Here is an 18,789-nt window from a genome sequence, read left to right as displayed (position 1 = left end):
TACCAACATGCAGGTTCACAGTCTGGGTAGCAACTGATCCCTCTGGTGTCTCTGCTGGAATTTTCTACTGTGAATGTCTTAGGTCCACTCTCTTAGCTGCTCATCTCCCAGAAGACAAAAGGTAAGAACCCTGAATATCTTTTTCACCTGTTGTCTCTTTCTCCCCTCTCTCCTACTGGACGTCACATCTGGCCTCACCAATGGTGACATCCAGTCAAGTTGTTGACATTTAATCACCCAATGACCAACCAAGCTGGCTCATGTCTATGCACACAAAATGTAAACATTAGAAAAGATATTTTCAATACTCAAACTACATTTTTCATTTAACATATTGATGAAACTTATCTTTTGATTATATCTTTGATGAAAAATGAAGACGATTTACTATAAGCAAAAAATAAAAAAGCACTGTGTTATAGACCTTCTCTAAGCTTTTCTCTTACCCTTTCTAAGTTGTGATGACAGGAGAAACCCCTGGGGGGCTTCAATCCCTCTCCGTCCACCTTTTCATGATGAACTGATGAAGCTCCATTTGACAGTACGTGCAGTCCAAACTAGTGCAATCATGAGGAATCATGGCTAACTTTAGCTTTAATTTTACAGGTACAATTATTTTACACTTATTCATGTTGTAGGCATTGTAAACATGATTTTTAAATTGTCATAAATATAGTCTTTATAGTTTATATGTAACTCTACAACAAACTCACCTAATCAAACAAACTTACAACCCTAGCTTCATAGCTATTGTTTTCCTTCTTTCATTCATTCATCGACTGACACATTAATTCTTTGTCCGAGCACCAACCACAACCTGATCAGAATATTAAATGACTTATCTAATTCCTCCTTTGCTTGTTATCATTGCCATCATTAGCAGAGGGGGCAAGAGAGACTCTCAATGAAACCTCTCTGGTTCTAGTTAAATTAGGGTTGGCATGGTTTGCGCCCTCAACTTAACCAAGCCCACAAGTCTTTAAATCCCTAAAAAAGTGGCCACCTCCTCAGGGCCTGGGAGTGTTTTTTGTTATGGGGGGGTAAACCCTCTGAGTCAGCTTCCACCTATAAGAGGTCAGGAAGGGACAAAATCAGACTTAACCAAAAACAGGATAAGCCTGATTGACTCTGATGAGCTATATGCAGCGCACACACAAACACACACTTACTTTCAAATATGCAAAACATCTGCAGATTCCAAACATAGCCAGTTCTTTGTAATTGAAAAGACTTGAGACTGGGTTACCCAGCAACACAAAAAAGCTTTCAGTGCTAGCAGTGTGGACCCGCCCATCCAGAATGTCAACTTTACTGAATACACAGTCTTCTTGAAGCGATTCCTTACCAGCTCTTTTGAATAAAACTGTCTGACTGACAGACATTGTGCTTACAGATCAGGGGTCATTACATGATTATTTCTTGTTGTCAAACAGAGTAGGCAAATCATGTCAGTCTCTGATCATCATGCTAATCAACTGATTGTCACCGATACATCACTGAATCAGAGTTGTGACAGAAACATTAACTGACCCCAAATCCACTGATTTAAAGTACCAGCACTTTCCAGTTCACAAGTGCTTTTTTCTATTTGCTTTTAACCTAACATTCACGGACTCCAACTGATGCATTTAGGTTCAGTATCTTGCCAGAGGAAAGTTTGATATGCAGGTTGGAGGAACCAGAGTTTATATTACCAAGCTTGTGGTTAGCATAGGACCTGCTCTGCCTCCTCAGCCATGGCTGCCTCTATGGTGCTGGGTATTATGGTCAGATATTACCACTTTGGTCTGATTTGGTCTGATGGAGACCTGATGCAGGCACTGAAAATAATGTGCTGAAGTTAACAGTCATTTCATTATTTTGTTGTCAGTATGATTACACATGGATTAAACATAAAGATCTGATTCCACACAGTCTGGCAAATAAGAAGGCAGACTATCTGTCAGTGAGAACAGCTTCATTTATTTACTCAATATTCCTGTCGTACAGTAATAATAACAAGCATTAGGAAGGAATTCAGGGAGAAAACATTTCAAGTGAAGGTGAAAAGAAGAATTTTTCCAGTGCGTGGTTTCTCATATGTAAACTGTGGAGAAAGCAGCTGTGGATCAGCATCACAGTGTGTCTTCCTGGTGCTCACAGCTCAGACTTCAGAAGCTTCTTAGCTTTCTGCATGTTGCTAACCACTGAGGAAGAGACAGGAAATGTTTAATTACACAGTGTAAATGGATTCAAGCAGACAAAAACTGCATCGTAATACAATACAGGCTGCCACACTTACAGAGTTTGATGTCACTTGGTTCATAGGCATACATGCGGTTGGCGTAGCGACCAGTGATGTCAGCCCTCACTGTCATTGAGGGGTCTGTGGAGAAATTGGCACTGGGTAAGTGAAAAAACGCCAGTTGTGTGCATCACACTATAATATCATAATATTTCACTATAAAATATCAGATTTTTAACATTTGATATGTTGTCTCTATAGAATATTCATTTACATAATAGGTTAGGATAGGCAAGGATTTTTCACAGCAACTGGCATATAATACAGGTAGTAATAGTTAATGCAATTTCCTTGAGAAACATTAAAAGGATTCAGTGCAATAAAACACACTGATAGATGTAATAGTAATTACCAGTATATATAAAGGATATGTCACAATCTCAAGCTCTTACCAACAAAAAGGAGCCTAGGAACATACTGGCCATCAGGGGACAGATGTTTGTCTGTGGTTTCATACTGTAGGAGAAGCAAAAGAACAGTTTTTTTTATGGGCACCGTAAACGTACGTGCCAGTGCTGAACCACAAAATGTAATATTGTTAATTGTGTCTTAAAATGTAATACAGACTGAAAGACTTTAAAATACTTCATTTTGGCCAGGTGTTGTAACCTACCACCAGATTAAGGACGATGAAGTCCTCATCAAGGATTTTTTGGACCTCGTTATCCTCAGAGAAGACTTTCTTCAGCGCTGTGAGAGAAAATTGACTTTAAGTTTTATAACTCGGATGTGTCGAGAACAGCACCAGGATGACCAAGGTGACATCACATATGAACAAACACACAAGGGCTCAGTCTTCAAACAGAACAGAACTCCTTCTCTCTCGAACAAACACAGTGAGTAACTTAATAAGTCAAACAATAGCAGCTACTTTCTCTTTTTCTCCAGAGCTACTCACCCTGGCTGTGTGGGCAGTCTTCAAGGTGAAAGATGACCAACAGGGGCTTGTTCCTAAAACACCAACCAGCCCATCATAAGCTTCAGCAAATTTTAGAGTTAAGCCAAAGTTTGGACTTTTATTTTGAAACTATGTCTTACTTTGACCTGGACCAGTAAAGACCCTCCTCATAAGTCTGAGCCCATATCAGCTGATCACCCCATCCTGCACAGACAAAGACACCATTAGAAATAAGTGCATCCTTTACCTCAGTAATAGTGGGCTTAATGCGTGAATGAAATGACTCACATACCTCTGGACAGAGTCTGTGGGACCCTCTTCCCACTCTTGGGGATATATTTTGCAGCAAAGGTAGAGGAAATGGCTAGCAGGACCAAGAGCACAGACAGCGCTGATTTAACCATCTTTAAAGTTTACCTGAAACAGCAAACAAAAACCAGTTACAAAATCTTTCCTCTAAGAAATGCATACCAGTTTTAGACTTGAAGCATCAGCATTTTTGCCAAAGGAACTGCATTCACACTTCTATCAGCACATTAGCTGTTAAAAGTTGCAGTAACAGAAAGGGAAGCAAAACTGAAGAGACACTTTTATAGAGAAGACTATTTTAACAAAAATCCAGATGCTTTTTTTTTGCTTTTTCTTTTCCTGTAATGAACATTCCTCAGTAAAGTTTTAGCTATGACATGGAATTATTTCACATAGTAGAGTATTCACAGAAAAAAAAGGTTAAGGTACAAAGCTACGGCGACAAGTTCTTTAGCTTACCTGTTCCGGAATAGTCAGGTAGAAAATGTGGGCAGCTCCTGGACTTGCACTGTCTCTAGCTTCACCTGTCCTGTATTTAAGCACCTGCTGGCTGAGAGCCCACCTTCTTCCCTCCCCCACTTCTCTGTGCAGGAATGCCAGAGTGACGCAAAAGTTTGTTTGCCAACCAACTTCATAGTGAAAGTGGATAATTTGCATTTTCCGTGTGTATGAACAAAGACATCCTGTTGTAAGAGTATGATTTAAACATTTTATGTTGGGACTCAACACACCGTTGTCAACCAGAAGAGAACATGATGGAGCAGCACCCTTTTAAATAATATTAAATCAAAATTTGAAAAGGAATAAGAGGATTTATTTACAAATTAAGATTATAAAAAGATATTCATGTGGCCATATTTGTCAGTAAGCAATATCTGAATTTTTTAGCAGATATAGGTATTCAGTTATTGTCAAATCATGGTTTGTGTTATCGTTGTAGGGTCTTTACCTTACAATATAAAGGCATGATTTTATTTAAATTTAAATAAAAACTGAATTGAATTAGAGCATTTCCTTTGGCTACTACAGTAATAATTAGTTTGATGCACATTTTGCACAGGTGTGATCAGGATGAGTTGGGCTGTTTGGCTTCGATCCAAGGCCAAGTCAGCATTAAACATAGAAAAGCGATCAGAGACTGAATGATGATTGGTCTGCATGTGATTGGTTCAGAGCACAAAGCAGCAACTTGATATCCTCTTTGCTGCAAAGTAGACTGCTGTTATAGTCGTGCAGAGCATGAATGATGCTTTGCATGAAAGAAAATTATGACCTGAGCTTTTAGTTTTTCAAAACTAGGACTTGTTAGCAGACAAGAACTAATTCACGATCGACAGAGGTTTGTATCCTGCCTGGGTTTTATCTCAGAGCATCTCAACCATCACCTGTGCACTGCAGCGGGGATCTCATGGTCACCTAGCTGCTGTCAATAGCAGCTTTGTTCAGGTTCCAGCCATTCTACCTCTCTGATTGAATCAGCCCTTTCACCACAGACCTGCCTGCAGTTTCTAACAGTCCACACACACTCGCTCTCCTCTGCTCAGTTCCAGGAAGCAGAGTAATACGTTCATTTGAGTTCAGCAACATCTTTCTTTATGGGCACTAACATATTCATAAAAGCAGAGTGTGGATGCTCTTGAGATAATTTGAGAAAATTTGATTTGCATTTTTACATTACAGTAACAGACATATTTGGGTTTTTGTTAAAATACTGAATATTTAAGCTTTTCCAATCTTGATAACTTTTTATCTAAGCAGCTTTTGTGTAGCTTAAAACAAATGGTTTCTATCTAAGCTGATAAAATAGGTATTCATAAGTCATTAATAGACGCAGTTCACGGGTTTCCAGGTTGATGAATATCCTCTTCTACCAGGATGTGCTCTTTATTCAATCAGGACCCACTGACCCGCTGCACTGACAATTTTAATCATTACACGATGACATGTACACGTACACATTTAGTTATTTATTTGTTTTGTAATGAGGTTAAACAACAGATGACAAAGGAACTGACCAAACAGATTTTATTAGTAACTTACATCAACTTTTGGTGTGATTAAGAAAAGGAAATGGATGTTTTCCCTGTTTTCCCTTCCCTCGTGTCTCTTTTTCCTGGTGCAATTTGTGTCAGTCTGTGTTGTGTGTGTTCTTCTGCCTGGGTGTGGTGGTCCTTTTCTGCTCCTTCAGCCAACTCACCTGTACATCTGAGACTCGTCAGCTAATCGTGACCTGCAGCATCTGTCTCAGCTTAGCTCTCCAGTTCCATTGTCCAGTTCACCTATTGAACTAACACAATGGCTAAATCTGGCCGCTCTGAGGGTCTTCGTGTTATTTGACCTTTTTTAGTAACTCCTTGTTTCACTGTCCCTCAGGTCCACGACCTGCACCAGCAATGTGAGAAAGACTCACATTTCTTTTTGTTACCAGTTGAACCTCATAATCATCATGGTGGCTTTTTTGCCGCTTGTCATAGTATCTTCTAAAAGCTCCAAATCCTCAGTTTCCTATTTAAACCACCATGAACATATCATCATGTCTGTTGTATTGGAATGGATGCTAGTTTATAGCTTTCCAGTTGCATCAAATCACCAAAGACAGATGTAATGCTGGAAGTGAACAGGGCCTATTTCCTAGCTTCCATGGAATACATTCCATATATTCAGTTCATAAATTCAGTTCTGCTTTTTGAACTGAACCTTTGAATCTTTTCTTATGTCTGTTGAATGTCTAACAACCTCTGAATACATTTTAGGAAGAGATTATTTTGCGCTTTTTTATATTATCATAGCAATGTTGAGATTAACTAAATCATACAATTTTAAGGCATGCAGTTTAATGAATAATCTATTGGTTGGTTCATAATAATCTTCCTGTGGCTGCAATGTAAGTACAATGTAAACTATTGGAGTAGTATGTAGTGATGGGATGGTAATATTACAAAAGAAGGATGAAATTATAAAAGGAATGTCAACCTTAGCTATGCTTTGGCTTCACTGATGTGACCTATGACACCAAATCCAGAAGCAAACAAGCTTATCTGTATCAGTGTTCACAGAAGTCTCTGGTGGTAGAGCAGATCATCTACTGATCAGAAGGTTGGCAGTTCAATCCCTGGCTGCTCCAGTCTGCATGCCAAATATCCTTGGGCAAGATACTAACCCCATGTTTGCCTGCTGGTGGTGGTCAGAGGGCCCGGTGGCGCCAGTGTCCGGCAGCCTCGCCTCTGTCAGTGCGACCTAGGGCAGCTGTGGCTACAATGTAGCTTGCCATCGCCAGTGTGTGAATGTGTGTGTGAATGGGTGAATGACTGAATGTAGTGTAAAGCGCTTTGGGGTCCTTAGGGACTGAGTAAAGCGCTATACAAATGCAGGCCATTTAGAAAGTGCTTTGAGAAGGCAGATGGGCTCTGCACAGTGTGGCAGGTTGGTGAAGAGAACCAGTTGCTGAAAGGGGGTGAGAAAAGTGAGGATGCTGGAGGCAGAGTAGAATTGGAGCTGGGTTGATGGCAGATTAAAAACAGGTCAAGGACCTCAGGCACAGGGAATCAGGGTGTTACTAAACAGGTCAAATAACACAAAAAGAGGGCTTGATGAAAGTATACATGGAAGTGAGTTTACTGAAAGAAGGGGAAACAGAGCCCACAGACCAGATCTGAGTATCCATAGTCATAGACCTTATTTCCAAATATAGATCCAAATTACAGATCTGTAGATAGTTCACAAACTTCAGAAAGTGTAACATTGCATTGGTGTTTAGAAAAAAAATCCCATTCAAATTCACCACTGTCTTTCATTATGATAGCTCCCACAGTCATTTATGTTTAAGTTTTACATTTCTGAAAATTGTGACCTCGCTTCCCTCAGTTTGGTCTCAAACGTCTTTTCTAGGATTACCATCTGCTAAACCTGTCCTAAAAAGACAGTCTCCAAGAAGTGCTTCAGAAAAAGTATTCCTCTTATGATATAGTGTCACTCAGTTTTTCCCCAGGTATACCTTTACAGGAAAGATTCACCTTTACTGCTTTGCAGCTTTATTTTGTGACATTCTACCTGCATGTGATTCTCTGCATTCATTTAGTGTTCTTCTTTGCTTTTACACTGACGGCAATCTTCTGTTGAAATCTTCTGTTCCTTGACATAGCACTAAATGTTTTTCGTGTTTCTTGCAACAGGATATGGAAGCAGCTTAGTGATGAGGTGTCCTTAATTCAGCTCCCTCTATTGCCTTTCACTCCTGTCTTTCTATCTTTGTGTGGTCTATATACCACGGTCAATATTTGCACTAAAGGGCAGGGTTAAAGGCCACTCCTCGTAACAATTCACTCACCAGATGCACTCAGCCCTACCCTGATAACACGGATCTGACGTCACCTGTATCCACACACACAGAGGATAGACCTGCTTGAACAGGATGTTTTCCTGATTTAAAATGAAGCACATGAAACACCTAAACTGACAAATATTCCCAAGGTGATTCTGTGCTGTACAGAAGCATTTCAGTCAAACTGTTTGTTGTTCACATTAGTCACACTTCAAGGGAAAACACAGCAACACTTGCTCAGTATTTAAACATTTATTCAATACAATGTGTACAAAAGAATTCAACTGAAAATGTGTATGAATTTATTCATACAGTTCATACCTTCAAAAAACAAACAAAAAACAACAAACAAACAAAAAAAAAAAACCTGAACCACGCTGTCAAATTTGTATAAAAAAATGTAGAGGGTGAAAAATAAAAAAACAAACAAAAAAAACCTCTTACAGTCCCACAAGAGACACAAATGACTGTTTTCACAGAAAACACATAATATAGGTGACCCACAGAGGGACTCATCATTCCCATCTTTAACACTGACAACACAAACCCCTCCTGGATTTAGATGAGTACAGAGGTGGCAGGCAGCGGTTCTTCTGACAATAGCATGGCATGTCGTGATTGCCCAACCACACGCACGTGGGCACATGACTGAACTGATGAGCTCAAAGCTTACATATGACACACTGCTGTTGGAGAAAAGAAAAAGCAAAGCAAAGCATCTACTCAGATCAGCAGAGTTCATAGCGGCATTTTTCTCAGGAGTAGGCAAACTTAGGCAACATAACACTCAGTTTAATCGTTATGTTCCTTTACAGGCCCAGCTTTCAAAAATCATAGATGAAACCAAGTTCAGCTGGTTTTTCTAAAGTTTTGTCTCATGCAGGAAGGGAAAACGTTTCCAGTTCTTCAGTACAAATCTTACTGATGATGCAACAAAACTAGAGAGCAACAAACTAATGTCACATGTGGTTATGAAGAACAGCCACTGTAAGAAGGAAATGAAGTTGTGTGCTGAGTTGGACATTTTCATTCAGCCAACTCTGTTAATGATTTGGAAAGTGACAAAGCAGACAGGCACCAAGCTGCAGCAATTCAGACATAGTGGTGACACATGGTAGCTCAATCTCACTGTTAAAAATGAACACGATAAAAACATCACATCAGTGATCATCTCAAAGCCTTCCAGTCATTCATTTACAATCTCTTGTCTTCTCTCTTCTTGTTCTGTCACAGACTCTTCAGTTACCAGGAACAAGACTTCAGACAGCTTACAGTTCAGGAGAGACCATCCTGGTCTTTCCGTAGTTGTCTAAAGACAGAAGTCCTGCATTAACTATATCGCCGTTAACAGCCAGTCTAGTGTCTTTCAGTTATTCCCAGGCTGACTGCAACATCACCTAGTGGCCATGCTGTGGGTGCTGATTATGTTGGTTGTTAGCAGGGTATTTGGGGGGCAGTGGTGGTCCATTAACACCAGGGTGGTAGAAAGCACAGCTGCCCTCATACCTGCAGCTTCCTTTCATCATGAAGTGACGACAAACAGGCCTCTTGGACATGTCTGCCAGGAGAAAACAGCATTAAACGGATGATAGATTTAAGGGTGACGTATGTGAAACAAAGAAGGTGAGAGCAGCAGATTGGTTACAATTATATGACTCTTCTTGTACTCAAGGTTACCACACTGAAGTGAAACATATTCTAAATACTTCTGCACAGTCTGCAAACTTTGTGCAGAATACAAACACATTAAAATAAGACTTGAAAATAAGGTACCATTCATATTGTTGTGTCCTCCTCCTCTGGGACCTCCTCGCCCTCTGCCTCTAAATCCTGGGTCTCCTCCTCCCCGACCACGGCCTCCTCGGTGAAAGTGCCCCCCTCTGTGGGGCCCTCCTCTCATTGAGTCATCTCCCCAGTAGTTGCCATCTCCTCTGCCCTGACCTGGTGGTGGTCCATCATGCGTGGGCCTCCACCGCCACTGAAAGGTGGTCCGTGGTTGTGAGGGGGGGGGATGGTTAAACCGAGGACCACCGGGTGAATTGTTGGGCGGGTAGCCACCATTCATGGGCATCTGCATGTGCATGGTGTTCATGCTGTTCATGCCTGGACCATGTCCCAGCAGACCCTGGTTGACTGCAGAAAAAAAAAGAATTAAAAAAAAGAAAAAAAAAGAAAGAAGTGAGAAACAAAAGCACCGCAGTGGGTCCTATGGTAACAGGAGAAAATATTTAATTTAACAGTTAAAGATGAAAATTAATTAAATTGATTCACCTGGTGGAGGTCCACTCTGGTTCTGGTTCTGGTTTTGATTCTGAGTCTGCTGGAGGGAGCCCAGTAGCTGTTTAATTTTATCAGAGAAGTCCGGTTGCTTTATCAATTCTTCAGTAGACTGGTTACCAGAGGGCCCCTGATGATAGACAGCTGTCATTAGCTACACTCGCCAGTAACAATAAAAAGAAAACTTAAACGAAGTGGCAGAGATATTTTACCAAAGCTGAGAAATTAAACCTGATTTAGATGTTCCGTAATTAGAAAAAAATGCCATTTTGTGATTATTGTCCTATATTTACCATTATGGATGACAGCAGCTCCTGTATATTGACAGAGGGAGGCACAGTGTTGCTGACAGTGTTGGAGGCTTGTGGGCTGCGGGAACTGTTGTTCAGGTTACCAATGAGATTGGCCAAGACAGGCGGCAGTTTGGCACTCTCACCAGATCCTGGTTGTGACGTTGTGTCCATAGGTTCTACGTAGCCTTCATCCATCATTGACGAGTCCTAGATTGGAAATCAGACTGACAGCTTAGTGGGCTGGTAGTACACATGTAGGAAATGTAAATGGCAAGAAACAGAATTGTAGAGAGTGTGTATTTTAGTGAGCCAACCTCATCGAGTGGGATGAGACGGGGGGGCATGGGTTCGTAAGGCTCTGGGTCTGGTTCGTGTGGACTGTCAGGCACACTGATGACAAGAAAGGATAGAAAACTGTAAACACCAAATTCTTGTTTAAATAAAAGGACAACTTAACTTTTTGGTATGAACATGGTAAGACTCATTTCTTAGAGTGACCTAAAGTGGCTTTTCCTCATTTTCTCTCATACCTCAAAAATGGCGGATGCCCATAGTAAGCAAAACCAAAGCTTCTAATATAAAGAAATGTATGTAAATAATGCTTGAAATGGTTATCTTAGGCACACAATAGAGGGCATAGCAGCACATATATTGTTTAAACGTCTTCTTCTACTTTCTCATCTTTTTGGTATTTGTAATGCACAAGTTGATCCTGGAAAAATGCACTTACTAACCACCACAAATACATATGCCCTACCTCTCTTTGCTGAGAAAGATCTCTTGCAGAATGCCCATTTCACGGTCTCTTTGGGTGAGTTTCTCTGTGCTGTTTGCACCTGGAGTGACAAGACTGCCAGCCAGTGTCAGGGGTCTTGGGGGTGTCCAGGGGACTCTTTCTTCCATGGTGTCATGGGAAAGCCGACGAGCCATTTCAAATGTCTGCCGGTCCATCATTAGCTCTCGTTTTGCCGCCTCACCAAAGTCCTTAATCTTGTTGACATTGACTGTGAATTAAGTATAATAGCATTAATAGTTAATATTTTAAGGACTTACAGACCCAATGTAAAATGTCAACATTCGAACCCTCCAGCTTTACCTCTTTCTGTCTCATCCAGATCAAAGTAAAAGTAGTGTTTGAGCTGCTCCTCTTCAGCCCAGTGAACAGTCTTCTTCTTCTTGCCTTTCTTGGTCAAGCTTTCTTCTTCTCCACGTGGTTCTGCCAGAGCATTTGGTTTCTCGCCTGTAAACAAGACCCAACAAGGAAAATATTTTATGCTCTTTTACAACAAAACAAGAAAACACATTGGATGCAATATAAAATGTGCTCATTACAAATTACCATCCTCATCATCATCTTCAATAACTTACCATTGTCAGAGGGTTCTGGGTCCTCAGAGGGAACAGGGGTCCCAGGCTGCTCAGGTTCCTGGTTTTCATCTGCAGGAGTGGTGGAAGCAGCACTTTCTGGAGATGCTGGTTTTGTAGAAGACGCAGAATATACAGGTTTGCTCTCAAATGGGCTTGCCTAAAGGAGGAAAGTCAACAGCAGTGAGTGTCTGGTGTGTGAGAAAAACCAATGATTCTGTGTGGTTTCTGTGTCTCACACAACAACAAACTAAAGAATTCTACACAAATTAACAGAAATACAGCAAAACAATGTCTATAATTTTCTGTCAAGCAAAACCAGACTCATTCTGGGGACTTTTACATAAAATACAACAATAATTTAAAAAAAAAATGACAAAATTAATTAAGAACAACAACAACGAGGAAACGAAATCTTGAATAAAATCCACAAAGAGGTCACACTGTCCTGAGATCCATCACTACCTTGTTAGTTGTGGGGGAGACCACCTTGGTACTAGCTGTAGTGTTAGCACTAGGTTTCTTTTTCTTGATCTTGATCCCGGGCACTGGGGCAGAGTTCAGAGCATCTAGGAAGCCAGTGCACTCCATTGCTGCAGGAAGAAAAGAATAAAAAACAACAAGATTACTGATACGTCACCATCATGTCCTTAAGAGCAAAAATTCTGTGGGTATACGTGAACTCACGTTGTGCGGGAATTATTTTGACTTTGATCTCCTTGGCGGAATTGGAGGGTGTATTTAGAGGTTTATACTTTTTCTCCTGAGGTGGAGCATCTCCTGAGCCAGAGCTGTAGGTGAAAAAATGAACACAAGAAGAAAAATGTTAGTATTACAGTGTTAGTACCACCTGAGGGCACCAGTGAGAAAGCTACAAGACTACGATGCAAGACGCTGCTTTGCTCATAGAACAGGCTGTTGTGGAGGTGCAATACCTGTGTCTTTTGAGAACTGGAGGCTTGATGTTGTACTTGCTACCCAACTGTGGGGCAGTTGGCGTCTTCTTAGGAGGGGCTGGGTTGGGAGGGTCTCCGATTTCCAGTCCTAAATAACATAAAACACTGATGATCACAAAGAACTTAAACAATTCAATTTTATTTATTTACTTAGTACAACTTCAGAACAATAGTCCCCTCAAGGTGCTTTATATTGTAAGGAAACCCAGTTTTAGAAAGAACCACAACAATAACACGGACATTTATAAGCAATCATTTGGCAACAGTGGTAAGTAGGGCTGGGCCATATCATACCGTTCACGGTAATACCGGTATAATGTTGGACAACGATAAGAAAATGAAATGTCATGATAGAATATGGGTAAAACACGCATGCACAGTGCCTTTGTTTTCATACGCACATGGCGGAAAAGCATGGCGGCGACGGAGAATAAGAAGGGCGAAAGCGGATCGTTGAATGAAACGGATGAACCAGAATTGGTTTGTAAAAATGCTGCAACTTCAGTGGTGTGGAACTGGTTTAGCTTTCATCCGTCAGATACACAACAAAGCACTATTTTTGGTAGAGCATGCTAGCGGGCCGTCGTTATTACCATGTTTTTTGGAAAATACGGCACACTTAAAATCAATCCTTTGATTTTTCTGAAAATCAACAGTGCCCCTTATAATCCCGTGTGCCTTATGTATGAATTCTGGTTGTGTTTACTGACCTCGAAACGATTTTATGTGGTACACGGCGCTCGAAAATCTGTCAAATGTTTTAGTACGACTTTGCTAAGCTACGAACACTATGGGAGAAAGAGCCAAACAGCTCTACACCTTTACCTATGGAGCGAATCTTAGTGTGGCTGGGTGCATGAGCTTTGGGTTTGTCCTTCTTCTCCTCATCTCCACCTTTTTCCTTCATGTCACGCACAGGCACCTTAGTCTCCTCTTTCTTCTTTTTCTTATCTAAAAAATAAAAAAAGTCTTAAAATCTGATGTGTATAGGATACACAAAAAAACAAAACAAAAAAACAAGTAGATCTGTACCTGCAGGAGAGGTGGTACTGCCTGAGACACTCTGGGAGCGGATTGTAGCCATCCAGCCATCCACGAGCACAGCAGCCAATTTCCTTAATTCTAAAAACAAAAGACAACGCAATAAATTGAAAATACACTGCTGCCTATATTTAAGAGGTTTCATTTCTGATGTAAAACTAACTCACCTTCAGTCTCCGCACTCTTGCTCAGCTGCTTCACCAACTTGGCAGTATTGTTCTGGGACAGATTAAAAGCAGGTTAGATGTTATTGTTTCTCTATAGAGCACAGGATGAGTGTTGAGACTACAACTATAAAAGGTACCTGTTTTAGGTGATCTACTTTAAGGGGTAACTTCTGCAGTGTTAGCAGGATAAGCTGAAGTAGAGGAGAGTTGTTGGTGGTTTTGGAGTAGGTGAGCCAGGCATTAAGCAGCTTGTAGCCACCAACTCTGATAAACCTGGATGAAAGAGCGAACAACAAATTATAGAGAAAGCATGCAAGGATAGACAGAATTTGAATAACAAGCAGGTTTTGCCACAACACTATTTACTGGGACGAATAATGTAAAACAACAGTTGGGTAAATTACACGATCAAGCAATTGTTCTATAAACTTCTTTCCCCCATTTTAAGCCTACACTCCAGAAAGTACTAAAACGAGTTCACACAGTTCTATTCATGCTACAAACAGGGATGTGTATGCTGACACAGTACATATGCAAACATTGACAGGCATGGTGGCACCTCGGGGCAGGGTGCTTGGTTGTGTTTGGATGAAAAATATAAGAAGTCAAAAAGAAATAGTGTGACTTGAACTGAAAGTTAACAGCTATCATGCTTTTATCAAGTCCTGTGAATGAGAGTAACAGAATCTAAACTGGGAACACAAAATGCAATTTACAGCATACCTGTTAAGAACATCATGAGATTTCGTCTGCAGCAGGATGTTCAGGTACATACATCTACTGACCATCTTAGTTGAAGCTTTCATCAGGCTGCATTGGAAAAAGGTGTTTAGAAATCATTAATTTTAAGTCCTGAACTCAAGGCATTGTTAACAGTGAATGCATATTCACATTTCAGTATCAGTTCTTTACCTAAACACTTTTGGGACTCCTTCCAGACTGCGGAGCTCTCCATCTTTGCCCAGCAGAGTTTCCACACCTTTCAAAATCTCTCTTGGGTCTACTGGTCCCCCTGCCATACCTTAAAACACAATACTATAGTAAATACACTCGTCAACTGTATTACATTTGTGTTATATGGAGATGTTTTGTCTGTCGTAATAAGTATCACATGAAGTGTGGGCTATTTGTCTGCCAGATAGAGAAACAGGGCACCGTCCAACAGAATTCCAACCAGACTGTCCTTTTGACTAAGACTACAACCCCCCACCCCCACACTGAGGGACACAAATTCACAACTGTATTAATCAGATCCCTTAAAATGTGTCAGAACAACAAAATTACAGCAGAGTCGACCACCAACCACTAAGACATTCAGATTCCACTTCAAAACCGGTCCTATAGCAGCTCAGAGGATGACAGCACCAACCGGTTCAAGGACATTCCATCAACAACACCCGAAGAACACACATGTGCCACCATATGCCAACAAGGCCTTATTATATCCACTGTACTGCACCATTCCAAAGGAGGCCTCTATGACCAACTATCTAACAAATAATTTAAGTGTTGGTGTATATGTGTGAGTAGAAAGACAACCTGAAACACAAATCACAAAGTACAGACAGTCAGTAACATTTTCTTGCAGCACATATAGCCATAAAGGCTATATGTCTTGTACTTGAGGTGTTTGGAGTACCAACTGCCGTAAAGTAGTGACCAGGCCGGGTCACTGCTACTTGCTCTTCAGTACCACAGGGGGTCTGCTCTCTGGGACTTTCACTTGCAGGACAGCACATAGCCATAATGCTTTCATTTTGTGTGCGAGGAAACCCTGTTCATTCCATTTCAAGATACAATTAAAGAAGCAGGAGCAACGCAGACAACTCTGCACATTTATAAAGTTCATGTACAAAGCATCACACCTGCCATTAATCGTTTCTTATTTATTTATTTCAATATTTCACTATTAAAATCAAAAAGAATATTGAAAACCTATTTACCTTGGTATTCATGTGCTTATTTCATCATACATTTCCACTTATGTTTCACAGCTATATAAAAATAGCTCAAAATATCCAAAGAGAGTACTTTTAAGTAATGCTGATTATGACTTATCAGTGCTTATTTTTAATAACATACATCTATCACAGTCATATTCATTTGTGCAAAAAATATAACTTTGTAAGAAAAAGGGAAAACAAACAAATACTTTATACAAACAAAATCTACTGTCATTAATTAATTATGACATCTAACGACAAGGTGAATGGTACAAAGATTACATTCAACGAAAAAATAAAATATGATTGAAAATAACTGCATGAAGAATGAAATGCTTGGAAACTGTGACATTAGTTTGTTAATCTTCACCTGTGGTCATGTGATCATAGTGTCAGTTTCTCTGTATTGGATTATTCTGTTTTAATGAGATAACTGACAGTTATCCCAGCCAGAGGGCACAAGTCTAGCAACTTACTGCCACCTATAGGTTAGTTTGTTTTTGCACATTGGCACTGCACTCTCTGTAGTAACAACACATTTTAAATGGAAACACTTGTTAAACATCACATGAAGCTGTCACAAATTAAAGTGACTGTAAAGCTGAAAGGTGTTGGGTGTTTACTTACTTTTCATCTTTGAAAAGTGCAATATGAGCCAAAAACAAACAGTGAACACTCAAGCACATATGAATGCTTCATTGTTTTAGATTATTATTGTGTTAATCTGAATAACCTTCAAATGATTCTTAATATAACTGCTCGAACTGACCTTTATAATAAGCATGCACTTTATTTTCTTTCAATGCATTTTGTAATGAAACATTTTGCCAATTTATGGAAATGTCATGATGTGAGGAATCAGTTAGGTCTTACCCGCGTAACTGTTGTAGTAGAAGTTTTATATAGTCTCAGACCTCCACAACACTGCAAATAACTCAAATCCTGTAAATGTCACAATTGTTACACATATACACACAATCAGTGGTTATACATGACCCTGGTTCCTGGTTCAGCAGTTTTGCACAGACACACTGTGGTGTTACTACACATCACCAATACCTTATGTAAAACAAATGTATGGCTGCTTTCTATGCCTATGCTTGGAACAAAAATATTGTCACTGTATCGTTCATGATTACTCAATAGACGGTAAATTGAATATATTCAATCAAGAAGCCTCAGAAGAAATCGAGCAACAGTCTAAAACGCCCTCTATTATATAAGGGCAACTGAAGCAGCCTATAAAAGGCTGCTTCTTAACCTGAAATCTGTCACAGGGGAGGGCAGGACTGCTCTTGCTCTCAGCTGCTTGACAAAGGGGAGGGAGGCGGAGGCTGTCTGCTAATAAGAGCACTCCCTCTGTTAACCACTTCGGCGACATACCAGCTGCTTCAAACAATCGCTGTCACAGCGAAGACCGTACTGATGGAAAAACACAGCGAGCACCATATGCGTATCAAAGTCAGACAATGCGATGGCGTATGAGCCTATACTTGATCTGCACAGTCGTTTGCCAAATACTCCAAATGTAGTTCCGAGGAAAACACGGCTAGCCCTCGGAGCTGTCCCGAGGACAAAAAGCAAAACGCAACTAGTCCACCACATTTGTCAATCCTGTTTGTTCGCCGGTCATCTTGCAATCTTTATCCTCAGATTGCCGAGTATCTGGTTTAGGCGTTTCGTGAACTCCCTGTGCTATAATTATCGTCATTTCAACACGCACGCACGCACACATACACACACACACACACACAGTGCTTCACAAAATGTCCACAATCCTCAAACTAACGCAATCTTTATGTATAGATTGCGGTGGGTGTTCGTTCCGTGGATCAGCCCCTACAAAACAAAATCTGGCAGGCAAAAAGTCCGGCTTCATGATCTGGAAAGTTCCCTTCTGTGCCTACGGCAATCTTTATGAACAGATTGCTTATGGTTATTTTACGAATTTTCGAGGTATATCTTTATTTGTATAATTACTCAATTCCGTCTCACACACGAAGAAACGGAGCGTTTTGCTTCCGTCCACGTTCCTGTGTGAGCTCATACTACAAGTCTATGCTCAAATTATTTGCTAAGAACCAAGCTAACATACGGTGCCTGCTAGCCAGCTACCGCTAGGTAGCCTATTGTCTACGACTAATTTCATTTGAGGAATTTCAATTCAACTTCAAAATCAACTTACTATTGATAATACAGATCCTCAGCGTCTCGGGTATATTATAGTGTGCTTTTAAGGCACTTATAGATCCTATTTAAATAATTTTATGTCTTCAACCTTCATGGTTTTAATATCAACTGAAAAACTTCTTGTGGGTGGGGCTGTGATAGCTAAATGCTAGCCTTTCCTTCAGGAACAAACTGGAGGCAAAAATAGTAATCAAATGTCCATTACTTGAAGAAAAAACATGAATTTGAGTTGTTCAAAGTCCTCGACGGCTCAGTCTTCGGGAAAGCAAATTCATACCTGCAAAACACACAGAAAGCGCACATTTAATTTCATTTGTTTAAAGAAATTCCATCCCTCATCAACATCAACGTCCTTGAATGTTTTGTTTTATACACTCCGCAGTAATTTCGCATTAACAGCTGAACAATGCGCCGAAAATAAGCCCCTCTGTTTTTCTGACTTCACTTACCTTTGACCAAATCCAGGAATAAGCGCGAGCAGGAGGGATTTACCTTTTATACTACGTGACGTTTTTAACGTCACAGGAAACGATTTTTTTACGTTTCCGTTGAAACAAAATGGTGGATAACGGTCATTCTTTGCCCAATCAAGGACAATATGGCGCATCTCACACTGTTGGAAATCTAATTTTGAATTACTCCCCGTAATCGCCAGTAATGGGTTAATTTTTTGTATAATCCAAAACAGACAAAGCTGCATCAACATATTTTATCGACAAACCCCAGTTTTACTGATTCTTTGATA

General features: G+C 40.3%; 2 protein-coding genes across 2 annotated transcripts; both read right to left on the bottom strand.

Annotated features, from left to right (window-relative positions):
- Positions 1-1,940: 1,940 nt before the first annotated feature.
- On the bottom strand, positions 1,941-4,059 carry agr2 (anterior gradient 2). Its single transcript, XM_003459808.4, has 8 exons — positions 3,951-4,059; positions 3,475-3,599; positions 3,323-3,386; positions 3,183-3,235; positions 2,898-2,974; positions 2,677-2,740; positions 2,282-2,365; positions 1,941-2,186 (listed from the first exon to the last, which is right to left on the bottom strand). Exons 2-8 carry the CDS (start codon positions 3,584-3,586, stop codon positions 2,137-2,139), a joined length of 504 nt encoding a protein of 167 aa, XP_003459856.1. The 5' UTR covers positions 3,587-3,599; positions 3,951-4,059; the 3' UTR covers positions 1,941-2,136.
- Positions 4,060-8,049: 3,990 nt separating this feature from the next.
- Positions 8,050-18,767, bottom strand: ppp1r10 (protein phosphatase 1, regulatory subunit 10). The gene is given in 21 exon segments (XM_003459814.5): positions 8,050-9,370; positions 9,586-9,768; positions 9,771-9,823; positions 9,825-9,945; positions 10,084-10,219; positions 10,383-10,589; positions 10,697-10,772; positions 11,140-11,386; positions 11,479-11,622; positions 11,751-11,907; positions 12,213-12,340; positions 12,435-12,538; positions 12,683-12,791; positions 13,529-13,654; positions 13,736-13,825; positions 13,912-13,963; positions 14,049-14,184; positions 14,635-14,721; positions 14,824-14,932; positions 18,040-18,321; positions 18,494-18,767. Coding segments are annotated over 19 exon segments (2,424 nt in total). The 5' UTR covers positions 14,931-14,932; positions 18,040-18,321; positions 18,494-18,767; the 3' UTR covers positions 8,050-9,209.
- Positions 18,768-18,789: the final 22 nt, after the last annotated feature.

This window comes from Oreochromis niloticus, linkage group LG22 (assembly GCF_001858045.2).
Source record: "Oreochromis niloticus isolate F11D_XX linkage group LG22, O_niloticus_UMD_NMBU, whole genome shotgun sequence".
Taxonomy (NCBI): Eukaryota; Metazoa; Chordata; class Actinopteri; order Cichliformes; family Cichlidae; genus Oreochromis; species Oreochromis niloticus.
Note: the sequence above shows the minus strand (reverse complement) of the source record. Positions and strands in the feature narration are given on the sequence as shown.